The sequence below is a fragment of the Hypanus sabinus genome, chromosome 4 (assembly GCF_030144855.1).
Source record: "Hypanus sabinus isolate sHypSab1 chromosome 4, sHypSab1.hap1, whole genome shotgun sequence".
Classification (NCBI taxonomy): Eukaryota; Metazoa; Chordata; class Chondrichthyes; order Myliobatiformes; family Dasyatidae; genus Hypanus; species Hypanus sabinus.
This window is the reverse complement of record NC_082709.1, coordinates 125,894,152-125,906,628: the sequence shown is the minus strand read 5'-3', so window position 1 is coordinate 125,906,628 and position 12,477 is coordinate 125,894,152. Positions and strand designations below refer to the sequence as shown.

Sequence of the window (12,477 nt, the reverse complement as noted above, 5' to 3'; positions counted from 1 at the left end):
ACATTAACAAGACGTTTTTGCCAACAGAACTGCCGCTCACTGGATTTTATTTCCACCATTCTCTGTAAACTCCAGAGACTGTTGTGTGTGAAAATCCCAAGAAATCAGCAGTTTCTGAGATATTCAAATGACCCCGTCTGGCACCAACAACCATTCCAGTCAAAGTCACTTAGATCACGTTTTTCCCCATTCTGATGTTTGAACTAAACAACAGCTGAACCTCATGACCATGGTTGCATGCTTTTATGCATTGAGCTGCTGCTTCATGATTAACTGATTAGATATTTGTATTAATGAGCAGGTGAAGACTAATAAAATGACCTCTGATTGTAGCCAGCCACAAACTTTCAGGGTGTAGTGACAAAACTAATCCAAAATCAAATTGCCACTTGCCTGTGCCATATGGACTTGCTTACAATACTTACATGACACACCCACGTCTCCAATCATTGCTCCAAAAGTCAAACCCTTTACTCGATCCTTTATTAGCAATTAGCAAACACACAATTAAGTGTTAATGAGCATTATCTCAACAATCAGCAAAAGATATGACCTTTGCAGGTCCCAAGCTACAAACTGCCAGGAAATAAGCAAGAATGCATAATTTATTCACTTCACTTCTGCCATGGCACCATCCATGAGAATAGTTACCATAATAAAACCTACAATACAGAATACAAAGCAAATAGAGAACAGATACACATAGGGTAAAGAATTTCGGTAAATGAAAGGCTTTAAGTAAATTTTAAAAGTAATCTATACCAAGGAGGTGGTGCCAAGATTAAGCAATATATTTACAGGTAAAAAGATAGTTAAGTTGAAACAACAATTATGAAACAGGTAGGTGACCTGATGTGCGGGAGATTTACCTAGGGAAGTAATCCAGTACATGAACTATATACTTAAGAGATATCAAATGTGGTTTGCAGTGACAGTTTTATGAATGAAGAAACCAACAGATCAGATGAATATAAAATACAAGAGATTCTTCAGGTGCTGGGAATCCAAGGCAATGCATACAAATTGCTGGAGGAGCTCAGCAGAACAGGCAATGTTATGTCCTTCCTGATGTGGATTATTATTTTATTTCTAATTATGAGATCTCATTGCTTACCTGTAAGTTCACAGCTGTTGATGATTACTTATAGTCGTATTGTTAAGCGAGTAGCTTTGTCATCAGGTCGGCCATTTTATATCATCTGTATATTTCAGTTAGTCACCAGTAGATTGAGGCATTTTGTTAGAAGTTGAAGGATTTTCAATCAATATTTGAATCTACCTTTCATGAGAATGCCAACATGTACTGTCTTTTTACATCAGCTCCTTGCATACTGTAACCTGTTGGTCAATTATAAAACTGCAACCATGACTTGACTGGTGTTTATCTATCTGCCTAGCTTAAGAAAATGGGGAAACTCTTGAACAACGGCAGAATAGGCAGCATCTATGGAGGAAATAAACAACCGACATTTTGGCCTGTGACCCTTCAATGGCTCAAACCATTGACTGTTTATTCCTTTCCACAGATAAATTTAAAGTTGGTTTTATAACTGTATATTCGTGCTAACAGTTAACAAAGTGCATACCTTCATTTATGGGTTTTTACACAGTGATCTTAAGTGTTGCTTGGTAAATGCAAGAGCAGTTATTTCTTTAAGCACAAGCCATTCAGTAAAGGTGTAATGAAATCATTTTGTTGAATGGTAGTAGGCACAAGACATTAGCACCACAGTGAGCTGTATCTGCAGGTGTTACATCAGGCCATATTCATTGACTTAAAAACTGCTTACAAGCTGCTGAAACACAAAAAAGGTCAAGCAGCATTTAAGGAAAGAGAAACAATTAATGTTCAGATCAAAGATCCCTACATAACATTAAGGGTGTTTGAAATTACTTGTTTCCTTTGTTTCTCTTTCCTGATGCTGCCTGTTTCACATTTTCAGCAATTTCTGTTTCAAGAAACACTGTTACAAGAAGCAGCATCCATCTTCAGGGACCCCTACCACCCAGGACATGCACTTTTCTCACTGCTGCCATTAGGAAGAAGGAACAGGAGCCTCGGGACTCACATCACCAGGTGCAGGAACAGTTAGTAACCCTCAACCATCAAGCTCTTGAACCAGAGGGGATAACTTCACTCACCCTCTCTCTCTGAAATTTTCCCAAAATCAATGGACTCACTTTCAATCTCATGTTCTTGATATTTATTATTATTATTATTATTATTATTATTATTATTATTATTATTATTATTATTATTATTATTATTATTATTATTAATAATAATAATAATTTATTCTTGTATTTGGGCAGTTTGCTGTCATTTGCACACTGGTTGAATGCCCAAGTTAGTGTGGTCTTTCACTGATCCTGTTGTGGTTATTGTTCTATGGGTTCATTGAGTATGCCTCCAAGGAGATAACTCTTAGGATTGTATTTGGTGACATATATGTACTTGGATAATAAATTTACTTTGAACTTAGAAACAGATTTCAGTAGAATTTCAGTAGAGGAGACAATGAGAAAGCAAAATTTTGATCTGTACTGTTGACTCATTTTTCCTTTTGACAGTTGTCATGCTATGTGTTGAGTGCTTCCACATTTTATGTTTTTATTATTAAGTGTTTATTAAGTTTGGAGAGTAGAATTAGGAAGAGATTTATTCCAACTACTATATGATTGTTTATTGGTATTTTGCATTCTGTGAGAGGCAAATGAAAGTATTGCCAAAGGGACTTCCATCAGCCAAATGACTGTGGCTGAATCACCACTCTTGTTTAAAGAAAACAATCAGACTTGATTAAAAAGCCATAGATTGTTCATTTTTTGATCTGCCAGTTCTGGTGCCAAATGAGTAAACAAACAAAAATTTGTTCCAGAAATTAATTTGGGAGATAATGGACTAGTGGAAACTGGAAAAGATAGTTTGACTGAAATCATAGACATTAGTTTTAATTTAAGTAAACTGCATTAGGGACAAGGAGATTGGTTTGAAATGTTAAGTTTCAGAAGAATAAGAAACTGTTACTGAAATATATTGAAGTCAAGGGAACCAGAGTTGCTAACTTTACACAAAATGAGAAGTGGAGCCAAGGACAAGCAGGAAAGAAAGGCTGTGTGATTTCGGTAGAAATACTTGGAAAAATTGCTATGGGACAAGCACAAGAGGTGAGGCCAGCACTAGTCAGTCTTAATCATATTGAATGGCAGGGCAGGTCTGAGGGGCTAGATGGCTCCTGGTTTCTTTTGTTCCATGTCGTAGATGCCGGAATGTTGCAATGGCCATCTTTTGGTTATGCTACAGTCACATAATTAGCTTACACCTGTTTACAACTCTTTATACATGGCCACCGTGTTGCAGAATAGTGTCCATTAAGATCGATCACTTTTAACTTTGGCCTTCTTACACTTTTTAGAATGTTGACTTTGCTCCCTGCCTTTTGTTTCCGCTGCTTGCTTACTTCTTTTACAAAGCCCTACATTTACAAAGTCCACCTCAAAGTTTCTTTCTTTTTCTGGCGTAAGAGGGGCACTGAAAGGGACTTTGAAGATGTTGTAAATGGGAGAGAGGCCAGAAGGGATATTCTGTGAGCCATACGGTGTCAGGAGATTCACTAGGACTGCAATTCAATAAGTCTAGTAGAAGTAGGCAACCTTCTAATCACTTCCAGGAATGGGAATCCCCAGACTATAAAGTAACGCCAGAAGATATTTCATGATCTCACACTTTATGTCAATGTGAACTGGAGAGCAACAGAAAAACTTCCTTTGATGTTGACATTCACTTTTTTGTGCATACAACACACCCCAGCCCTTTGTCTTCCCTCTCCCTCAGGTCAGGACTCAACAGGGATCTCTGGAACTTTGAAGCAGTGGCCCTACCAGCTGTGCTGCCCTCTTCTCCTGCAGGGCATTGAGTATGCCGCAAATTCCACCCCACCCCCACCCCATGGCCCCAAAAGAGGGGGAAATATTGCAGGAGGGAATTTGAGAAGGAAAGGAATGAAGATGCTGATGATGACAAAGGACATAATGCATCACTGTGTCCAGCTTCCCACAGTTCCACACTAAGATGGTCACTGCATGGGATATCTGGGAGATTGTAGATGTTGGAAACGGGAGCAAAAAAAAACTAATTGTTGAAGGAATTCAGCTGGTTAGGTAGTTCCTGTGTCATCTATGTCAATGATTTGGATGAGAACATACAAAGCATAGTTAATAGGTTTGGACATGACGCTAAAATTGGTGTTATCGTTGACAGTAGAAATCTTTATCAGGATTTACAGAAGAATAATGATCAGTTTGGTTCATGGGCTGAGGAATGACAAATGCAGTTCAGTTTGGATAAGTGTGAGCTGAGGATAACAGAGACCACTCATCTGTGTCAGCCATCTTAGCTTTGGGACAATGATGGAGTAGTTTATATTAAGTTAAATTGAGTCAATGGTCACTTGCACACGCTTTCATTATACCGTACAGTGGGCTACAGTACAATGAAATAGCTTGTTCACAACAGCATCACAGGCATGTAGGGGTAGACAACACACACAATATAAATTATACACAAATTATACCATCCAGTGGAAATAAAACAGCAACAGCAAGAAAAACATGGAAAACAAAAGCCACAATCAAAGGCAAGTCCATAGTTGTTCAAATAGCGGTCTGTAGTGTACCAGGCTGCCATCTGAAATTGCTTCTACAATTAAACAGGTCCAGGTGTTTGTAACAGCAATCTCAGGCAAGTCTTCTCATCGATTGTCAGGACATTTTGTGGACTCAAAGTGAAAGAGTAAATCCAGCTAGCAGCCAAACATTAACTTCATGATAGTTTTGTATAGTGCTAAGACTTGGAAACTTACAGGTAAAGTGGTGAAAGGGGAATGACATCAGAATACATAAAATTACTAAAATACAGTCATTTTTGAGACTTGTAAAACTTGATTTTTTATTCAAGTGATTCTGACAACTGAAATGCTGAGAAATGTTATTATGGGTAAATAACATCCTGTTTTTGTGCAGAGATTTTTGGCATGGTGTGTGTGGTGAACTACGTATACCTGTCTGGACACCCCCCCCCCCCCCTGCTGACTGCTCCTGGGGCTCCTCCCACAGACCCCTATATAAAGGCGATTGGAGGCACTGCTCCTACCTCAGTCTCCAGGATGTTGTGTGATCGACTCTTGCTGCTGACTGCTCTCTTCCAGCTAATTAAAGCCTATCTCTCGCTTCACGTCTCTGAGAGCTATTGATGGTGCATCAGTGTGGTAGCTGCCAGTGGTGTTAACCCTGGCATTCAGCACATCTGCCAGAGACACTGCATTTGGAGTTTTTACAAATAGAATACCACTTAGGAACCTTTTGAATGAGTTTGCTAACAATTGGGTGCTAGGAGAGTCAGAATATAATGGGGATGGGAGTTTGTTGGCATATTCACAATGAAAGCACCTGGTAACTTATCTGATAGTTCAAGAACAACTTGGAAAGTGTTTGGGCAGTCTGCAGTCAATTCTGAAGATAGTGAGTCAGTGTCTCCTGATGGTAGTAGGGTGTACCTTTATGAGCTCCTGTATCTTCTGTGGTGGTTACATCCAAATACATAACTTTGTGACTGTCAGGGAAGAAATTTGTAGTGCATGCCTTGTGACACCAGGTATACACTGAGGCTATAAAACTGTGTGATGTTTTAAAATGAATTGGACGTGCAAGTGCCTAGTCTGTTGTTTTCACTGTGCACAATTTCAGTGGGGAGTCGATGCAAGGACAATCTGCAAATGAGAAACAGGCACTAATATATCCAGCTTCTAGACTGGAAATTCTCACAGTAGCAGGGCACCAGTAAATCAAGCAGTAACGTAAGCCAGTTAAGGATTTTCGCACTGTTTTGTGTGCACCTTTGCCAACTAGTTCATCAATCCGTCAGGTTGAAAGAGGAATCAATACAGTTGGAAGTCTTTAATGGTGTGTCACATTAATACTTCCTATTGCAGAAAACTTCACGAGGCAGAAACTCATCCCAAATCACACATGCTAAAAGTGTCAGTTTTCAGAATTGGAGCACGACTCCTGACTTTGTGATTGAGTATGAATCTCTTCCAAAGTTGTCATGCATTTCAGATTAATTAAAATATGGGACTTGCATCTTTCAATTAATTAAAAAGTTGACACACATAAATATTCGGAAACATGATTCTGTTCAGACACAACTATTTTCAACCACTTAATGATTACATTATATTTATTAATGTAGTGATTACAAATAAAATCAAATCATTGATCTAAGTAAACTTGGTAGCGATGGGAAGAAGTATGGGCTAAAATCCAATGTGGGTTTGCCATATTTTCAAGATAGCTCTGCCTGCGCTGAGTAGTATGAGGGAGGATTCTTCCATCTCTTTCCTTCCTGCTTTCCTCCCAATGTGCAAGGAAATCATTGAACAGGGGAATTATGATCTGTTTGGATTTTGTATGCCATTGAGCATGTAACTAGGATTCTTTCTTCTGTGGAACAGAAGAGGAAAGTTTTCTAACATGAACAAAGGACTGCAACATGGCCCATTCCATCTGTAGTTCACAGCCTTTTAGAATTTGTTTGGAGGTTTCAGGTGTTAGCAGACTCAAAGAAGTCTTGCATTGCATTTTTTAAAAAAAGTATTTTATTTTCTTTCAAATAAGTTGGAGGTGGTGGAAGCTGGACTTGCGAAAGCAATTTGGTGGGTCAAGTTGTGGGTCAAGTTGTATGTTGCAACTTTCAGGCACATTCCCACTCCAACTTGTGTTATAATGTATATCCTTATAGTTTGGGTTTGGTGAATGCAATCAAGGTACAGTATGTGGTTCTATCTAACTAGCATGTGATGAGAAGGAGAGAAAAGATACATCTCTGTTCTTTGGACTCCTTGGTCAAGTCATACTGAAAATAAATGCTTAACAGTACATGTATATTATACTTTGAAAGAATATTATTCAATGTGAACATACTTCTGATCTGAACTAAACTTCAAAAACCATGCTAAGCTGTGTGTTTTCTTTTAGGAGGTATTTTTGAAACTACTGAAAATGAGCCAATTAGTATTGAAGAGATGGCCTTCAAGTTTGCAATCACCAGTATAAACAGAAATAAGACTTTGATGCCTAATGCCACACTCACTTATGACATACAGAGAATTAATCTTTATGACAGCTTTGAAGCTTCAAGACGGGGTGAGTACTATATATTCCATTATTGCTTTCTTATATTATGGGTTGAATTGTCAGCATTGAGTGGGTTGAGTTTGTATCAAGAAACTAAAATGCAGAATTCTGAAACATGGAGACTCCAGGTACGTTATTTTTAGATAAAGGGGCTGATGGGAGAATTGGGTTGGCCATAAATATAATAATATTACCTACCTGCTTTCATTCTAAGTATATTTAAACTCATGTTAATACCCAAAAATATATGTGGCAGCAAATAGCAAGCGAGAAAGTTTAACTCCATCAGCTGAGTGCCTTTACAGCACAACTTGAAGTTTAGCAGGACTAGGGATGTTTCTCCTCCAAGAGTACCTTCACATTTCTGGAAAGTTTACTGACCATGAAAATCGGGGGAGGGATGAAAGAAGAAAAAGGATGCATTTAATATTAACATTAAATAAAAAGTCAAAATTGCCTTTGACTCAGTTCAATTGGTTGAGCCTAAACTTGCACAATCCCAGTTATATGCTTAGTGCAGCTAAACTCTGTGCAGACCTCACTCTGATGAAGATTCACACCTGACTTAGATCAAGGACTCTATTTGAAGAAACCCTGCATTTAAATTTAGAATATCTAGGAATCATTGTGTACCAGGTCTAATGAGCCCTGTTATTCAGAATTTATAACCACGATTAAAAATCCAACCCTCTTATCTGTTGAGTAAGCCTAACTTTCAATTCTAAAGGTTCTGCATTATCAGTATAAAGTGACTGAATTATTTCTTTACAACCCACTAGCTTGTGATCAGCTTACTCTAGGAGTAGCAGCTGTGTTTGGACCTTCCCACAGTTCTTCAATAAGTGCGGTTCAATCTATCTCTAATGCAATGGAAGTTCCACACATCCAGACACGTTGGAAACATCCCATACTAGATCAGAAGGACTCATTCTTCATTAACCTTTATCCAGAATATACATCTATTAGTAGAGCCATCCTGGACCTGGTGCAGTACTACAAATGGAAGACAATTACCATTGTTTATGAAGACAGCACAGGTAAACGTTCAAACTCCATTATGTTTTAAAGATGCTTCTTTCTGTTATTTGCAATGTTAATTTAAGTTCATGTTAACTTAGGGAATCAGAATCATGCTTAATACCACTGAATGCCTGTATGTAGTGAAGTTTGTTGTTTCGTGGCAGCACTACAGTGCACTGCAGAATAATAGCACCATAAATTACAATAAGGAATATATATATATATATATATATATATAAATGTAATGTCTCGCTTCACATCTTTACCCTTATGCTGTAGGTATTTCATTTAGCAGCTCTGTAAGAGCAGTCTGTTCTGCTTTCAGCCCGTTTGGGTTATTGTTGAAGATAAGGGATAACGAGGAATGTGTGCCATCCAGTAAGGATGGTGGAACTGGGGGGAGGTTTTTTTTTGGTGAGGGTCATTGAGGTTGGTCATGGGGGCTTTTGTTTGGTGGGAGATGAAAAGAGAAGATGCTGGGGAGAACTGGTTGCAGGAAATGACCCGTTGGGAGACCTGTTTGTTTGAGATGGATTCTGAGTGACGTTCGGAAAACAATAGACAATAGGTGCAGGAGTAGGCCATTCAGCCCTTTGAGCCAGCATCGCCATTCACTGTGATCCTGGCTGATCATCCACAAACAGTACAGCGTTCCTGCATCCCCCATATCCCTTGACTCTGCTATCTTTAAGAGGTGGTGTGAGCTTTCACATTGACCAGGGGCCCAGTGCATGAGTAACAGAGAAGTTCAAGATGAGCTCCAACTTGTGCACATTTGACTGTTTAAGTAAAATGGGCCCTTTTCTTTTTGTTTTTCTTTACTAACCCTTAAGTTAAGATTCATAAATGTAGTTCCTTTAATCGTATGCAGTGTGCTGTCTGTTATTTTGTGGCATTAATTTGTAACAGGGTAGCATATTACATAGCATCCACGTAAACTGGGGTTTGGGGTGGAAGAGCTGTCTCAATCTCGTGGGTTTGGCAGGACCGGAAAGTGTCTTCCCTAGGCTTATGCAGCCAAGGAAACCAGAGGGTTCATAAAATTAAATTAAATAAGTAATGCCAAAAGAGAGGTAAAAATAGTGAGGATGTGTACAGTAGATAGATTCACTGTCCATTCAGAAATCTGCTGGTGGAGGGGAAGAAGCTGTTGCTAAAATGCTGAGATGTGTATTTATGATCATGTACCTCCTCTTTGATGATACCTATGAGAAGAGAGCATGTTCTGGATGATGGGGATCCTTAACGATGGATGCTGACATTTTGAGGCGTTGCTTTTTGAAGATGGCTTGGATGCTGGGGAGGGTAGTGGCCATGATGGAGCTGGCTGAGTTTGCAACTTTATGAATCTTTTTCCAATCCTGTGCCGTGGCTCCTGCAGACCAGATGGCGATTCTCCAGTTAAAATTCTCTCCACAGTACATCTGTAGAAACTTGCTAGAGTCTTTGGTGACAAAATCCTAATGAAAGGGAGCAACTGCCCTGCCTTCTTTGCAGTTGCATCAATATGTTGGGCCCAGGTTAGATCTTCAGAGATGCTGACACCCAGGAACTTGAAACTGCTCATCCTTTCCACTGCTGGTCGTTTGAAGTGTGCTCAAGTGTGTTCCCTCATTTTCCCCTTCCTGAAGTCCAAAATAAGTTCCTTGGTCGTACTGACATTCAGTGCAAGGTTGTTGCGACACCAATGAACCGGCTGATCTGTCTCACTCCTGTACGTATCCTCATCACCATCTGAAATTCTGTCTTTGCCATTTGAGCTGTGCCTAGCCACGCAGTCATAGGCATAGGGAGTGCAGAGCAGTGGGCTAAGCACACATCCTTGTGCTGATGTTGACTGTCAGCAAGAAGAAGATGTTATTTTCGATCTGCACTGACTGTGGTTTTCCAGTGAAGAGGTCAAGGATACATTTGCAGAGGTAGAGAGGCCCAGGTTTTGGAGCTTGTTAACTAGTACTGGGGGTATGATGGTGCTGAATGCTGAGTTCTCATCAATAAACAGAAGCCTGACGTAAGCATTGCAGTTTTCCAAGTGGTCCAAGGCCAAATGAAGAGCCAGTGAGATTGCATCCGCTATTGACCTATTGTGACAATAGGCAAATTTCATAAGACGTAGGAGAAAAATTAGGCCATTGAGCACATTTAGTTTGTCCCAACATACCATCATAGCTGATTTATTAACCCTTCCAACTCCATTCCCTTGCTTTCTCCCTGTTAGCTTTGATGCCTTGACTAATCAAGAAACTATCAAACTGCGCTTTAAATATACTCGATGGTTTGGCCTCCACAACATCTTCCCAACTACTGATATCAGGGTAAGTGGACCCACCCCCTCATAAAACACAAAAAGAACATTGATCTTCAAATCCCCCTCCCCTGCACAAACCATGACAAGAACATTGGCCCCCAAAAATCCCTCTCCCCCATACAAAAAAGCTAACAAAACACAACAAGAACATTGACCCCCAGACCCCCCTTCCCCCGCACAAAAATCAATGCTAAAGAACGGGCAAAAGCACAGAATATAAAAACCATAAGACTAAAAATGTCCATATACTTTTGTGACTGCTGATCACGGTGCTCAGCTCCTCCAGTGCCTGCCTGGTGTTGGCAGGGTAAAATGTTGACCGCTACCAGGATAATGGGGGAAAACTCCTTTCACAGATTGAATGGATGACTTTATCACGAAACAGGCTCTGCCTCCTCTACCTTTGAACGTCTGTGCAGTCCTGTCTTTGTAATGGATGGTAATGTACTCTGCTACTACTGAAAAACTTTATTTTCATGGACTTGGACAATAACCTTGAATAAGAAGTATTTTAATGCTTCAGTACATAAGGTTAAATTAAAAATAGAGTACTGTACTGTATATTTCACCTGATGGGCACACAGCTTTGTACATTACATAATATTCTGATTATTATGTTGCAGCAATTGTTTTAGATGTCTTGAGAAATATTGAATTATTCACATCCAATTGATTTAACTAGAAAACTAAATACCTGATGCTATAATTGTCCTGTTATTAGCAGAACCAGTTCAAACAGTAAGCTGAGGGATGCTTTACTTTACTAATAAGGATTGTAGGTGATGTCCAATTAAGATTTAAGTGATATGCTTCAGAGCCCATCCCAGTTTCTTTCCCAACCATTACTACATCAATCGAAACTGTTACTGAACTTCACAGTGTTGGGTGTAACTAGAATTTATGTTTTTATTTGTTTCAAGTTTCACACCAAATGTAATCTTAAGGTGATATAAGTGTGGTAGAAAATTAGTACCAGCCCAGCCAGATGTTATCTTGCTATTACTATTTGATTCAGCATCTCTGCGACTTAGGTGGGTTGTGGGATCTGTAACTGTAGCTATTTGATCTCCAAGACAGCCTTTGTAAGTGGCTTGAGAGGCACCAATGTAATCTGCTACCTTTATGACAGCCATGTAAGAATTGCAGAGGGATAAATAAGGTCGTATTTTTCTTAACGTTGCCTGTTTGAATCATTTAGTCATTTAGTTTAGTCACCCTGTTTCCTGGGATGGAAAGTTGTAAAAGACTTAACACTGAAATTAAACCTGTACTTTTTTGAATAATATTGCAACTCTTACTGCAGTAGACCTTGAACCTGATTCAGGCCTGAATCATCCTTGGTTAATTAGATACACCTTTTTGAAGGAGCAGTGTTCTGATGCCCACTTAGAAATGATACAATTGCAGAATGCACATTTAGAAGAGGAAGAGCATTTTCTGTAGCAAAATGAAGATTAAGGAAAATTAGAAATGATCCTGATTAAATGCTCCATAAAAGATGTTGAGTCAGGTGGTGCTGAGCCTTTTGAGAGATATTTTGTGGAAGTGTGAAACCAAATAATTTTCCGTGCCAAGAGACAAAAGAAGTCAGATACAGTGCATGATGCAGGAATTGTAAACTCGTAGACAGAGTGGATCTAATTGAACATAAACTTGTTCCCTGTTCCATTCATTTTTGTGCTTATAGAATCATGGAATGTTACAGGACATTTGGCCCTGCCTGTGTTGATGACTTCCTCTGCATGATCAATGGTATAATCTCAAAACACCCATACTTTATAGAGTTGTTTCTTTTCAATGAATAATCTGATTTCCTTTTAAAGAGACTCATTCTCTTGCTTCAGCGATTAGGCAGAAAATTCTACACCATTAACATCTTCACTGTAAAGTTTTCTTCTAGCAGTTATTCACATTTAAATACTTAGCAATTACCATTTTGATAACTAGTTAAACTG

General features: G+C 39.1%; 1 protein-coding gene across 5 annotated transcripts in view; it reads left to right on the top strand.

Moving 5' to 3' along the window:
* grik1a (glutamate receptor, ionotropic, kainate 1a) overlaps positions 1–12,477 on the top strand; it is a 354,991-nt gene that overhangs the window by 197,425 nt on the left and 145,089 nt on the right. For all 5 annotated transcript variants that reach the window (XM_059968113.1, XM_059968117.1, XM_059968114.1 and 2 more), the window contains 2 exons: positions 7,036–7,203; positions 7,974–8,231. In XM_059968113.1, the coding sequence (XP_059824096.1) occupies positions 7,036–7,203; positions 7,974–8,231 (426 nt within the window). The remainder of the gene's footprint in view (positions 1–7,035; positions 7,204–7,973; positions 8,232–12,477) is intronic.